The sequence below is a fragment of the Triticum aestivum genome, chromosome 5D (assembly GCF_018294505.1).
Source record: "Triticum aestivum cultivar Chinese Spring chromosome 5D, IWGSC CS RefSeq v2.1, whole genome shotgun sequence".
In the NCBI taxonomy this organism is placed as follows: domain Eukaryota; kingdom Viridiplantae; phylum Streptophyta; class Magnoliopsida; order Poales; family Poaceae; genus Triticum; species Triticum aestivum.
This window is the reverse complement of record NC_057808.1, coordinates 1,867,177-1,868,658: the sequence shown is the minus strand read 5'-3', so window position 1 is coordinate 1,868,658 and position 1,482 is coordinate 1,867,177. Positions and strand designations below refer to the sequence as shown.

The following is a 1,482-nucleotide window of genomic DNA, read 5'->3' as shown; positions in this document are numbered from 1 at the left end:
GAGCCAATTTAAATAAACCGACCAAATTTGCTTCAGACCGGGTAAAAAGATGTGCTCACTGCTCACCAATGGTCACCTGATGGAAGTAGCATGCATAACACCAACAACAGATGATATGCATCCTGCAAATAATTAAGCTAGTGTCGTGGAGATAGACCAATAACCAAATCAGTACTAAAACTGATGAAGACTTTATTCTGGTGGACACGCATTCTTATATGTACATGAACGACAACTAGTCTGGTTCATATGGTTGCATATGCATAGATAGATAAGCATTCATGGTTCTTCATCTAGCGAGCAGCTACATGGTTTGCGCCGGGGAACGGAACGACGCTGATTAACACTAATATTTACAGTCATGTCATGTCTGCCTGCCTAATGAACTGATCTTGCATTGTCTTGCAAGGTCACACGGCGCCCTGGTCGTCATCCTCGCTGGAACTTATGCGAGCATCGTGCTCAGCCCACAGCTGGATGCGGTTGGGAGGGCCGCCTCCGCCCGAATGGATCTTGCACCTGCGCCTCCCCCAAAGAAAAGAAGATGAGGAACGGATTTCAGTGCATATTGCTGACTTGTGTTGTAGTTTGGTTTTGCCTTGTGATGCATCATCAGTGTTGCAAACTAGCTAGTTTAGTTTGTAGACGTAGTTAACAGGGCAGTAGGGTAGCATAAAACTATGATGGAGTCAGTAGCATGTTCAATTTGTTAGCACACAAGTGATTGAAAGATGTCAGATTAAGGAGTGGTTAATAATGATGTAAAAACAAAGAAGGTAAGAGTAGCTAGCGATTCGATCCGGAAGCAAAGCAGAGCAGAGCAGAGCATATGAAGCAATGTGAGCACAAAGAGAGAGGCATTGATGCTCTGACCTCTCCAGGATGAACTTGCCCTCCTTATACCTCTGGTCCTTCTCAAAGGCAGACACCTAACACATAGGAACAATTGCCAGATTGAGTACTTACAAAACCAATCAGAGATGGGCACTGAAACGAAGAATATGGATACAGGTTCATGTTGCACACGTATTTCCAGCCGAGGATGGCTCCGCAGGCGACGCAGAAGATGTCGCGGACGGTGTGCAGGCCCGTGGTCATCATCCGGTCGTCCTCGCTCTCCCCGGCGACCACGTTCACGCTGCATTATTGCCGACCAAGGAACGGTACATGCACAATGACACACACAAACAGAGTAAAACAGAGCACAGAGCACATCAATTCTTCTTGTGAATAATAACGCAGCAGCAGCAGCCGTGTTACACAGAAGAACAGAGCACACAGTAAATAAAACTATGATATGATACAGCAGCAGTAGCAACATGAAGAAACTGAAGAAAAATGGGGGGATTCAGTATGGTCTAGCAATCGATCACTTACACCTTGTCGAAGAGGTAGGCCTTGCCGTGCTTGCAGCGGAACATCTGGCCAAGAAACAGGACCAAAGCGCGTGTTGAGTCAGGACAAAGATGGACAAAAACGGAG

At 46.3% G+C, this 1,482-nt stretch overlaps 1 protein-coding gene across 2 annotated transcripts in view; it reads right to left on the bottom strand.

Annotated features, from left to right (window-relative positions):
* Positions 1-160: 160 nt before the first annotated feature.
* LOC123119010 (protein yippee-like) overlaps positions 161-1,482 on the bottom strand; it is a 2,077-nt gene continuing 755 nt past the window's right edge. Inside the window, exons 2-5 of one of the 2 annotated variants that reach the window (XM_044538647.1) lie at positions 1,378-1,421; positions 1,010-1,138; positions 874-929; positions 161-519 (exon numbers count right to left, since the gene is read on the bottom strand). In XM_044538647.1, the coding sequence (XP_044394582.1) occupies positions 446-519; positions 874-929; positions 1,010-1,138; positions 1,378-1,421 (303 nt within the window). In that variant the 3' untranslated portion in view covers positions 161-445. The remainder of the gene's footprint in view (positions 520-873; positions 930-1,009; positions 1,139-1,377; positions 1,422-1,482) is intronic. The other variant, XM_044538646.1, reaches the window with a different exon arrangement.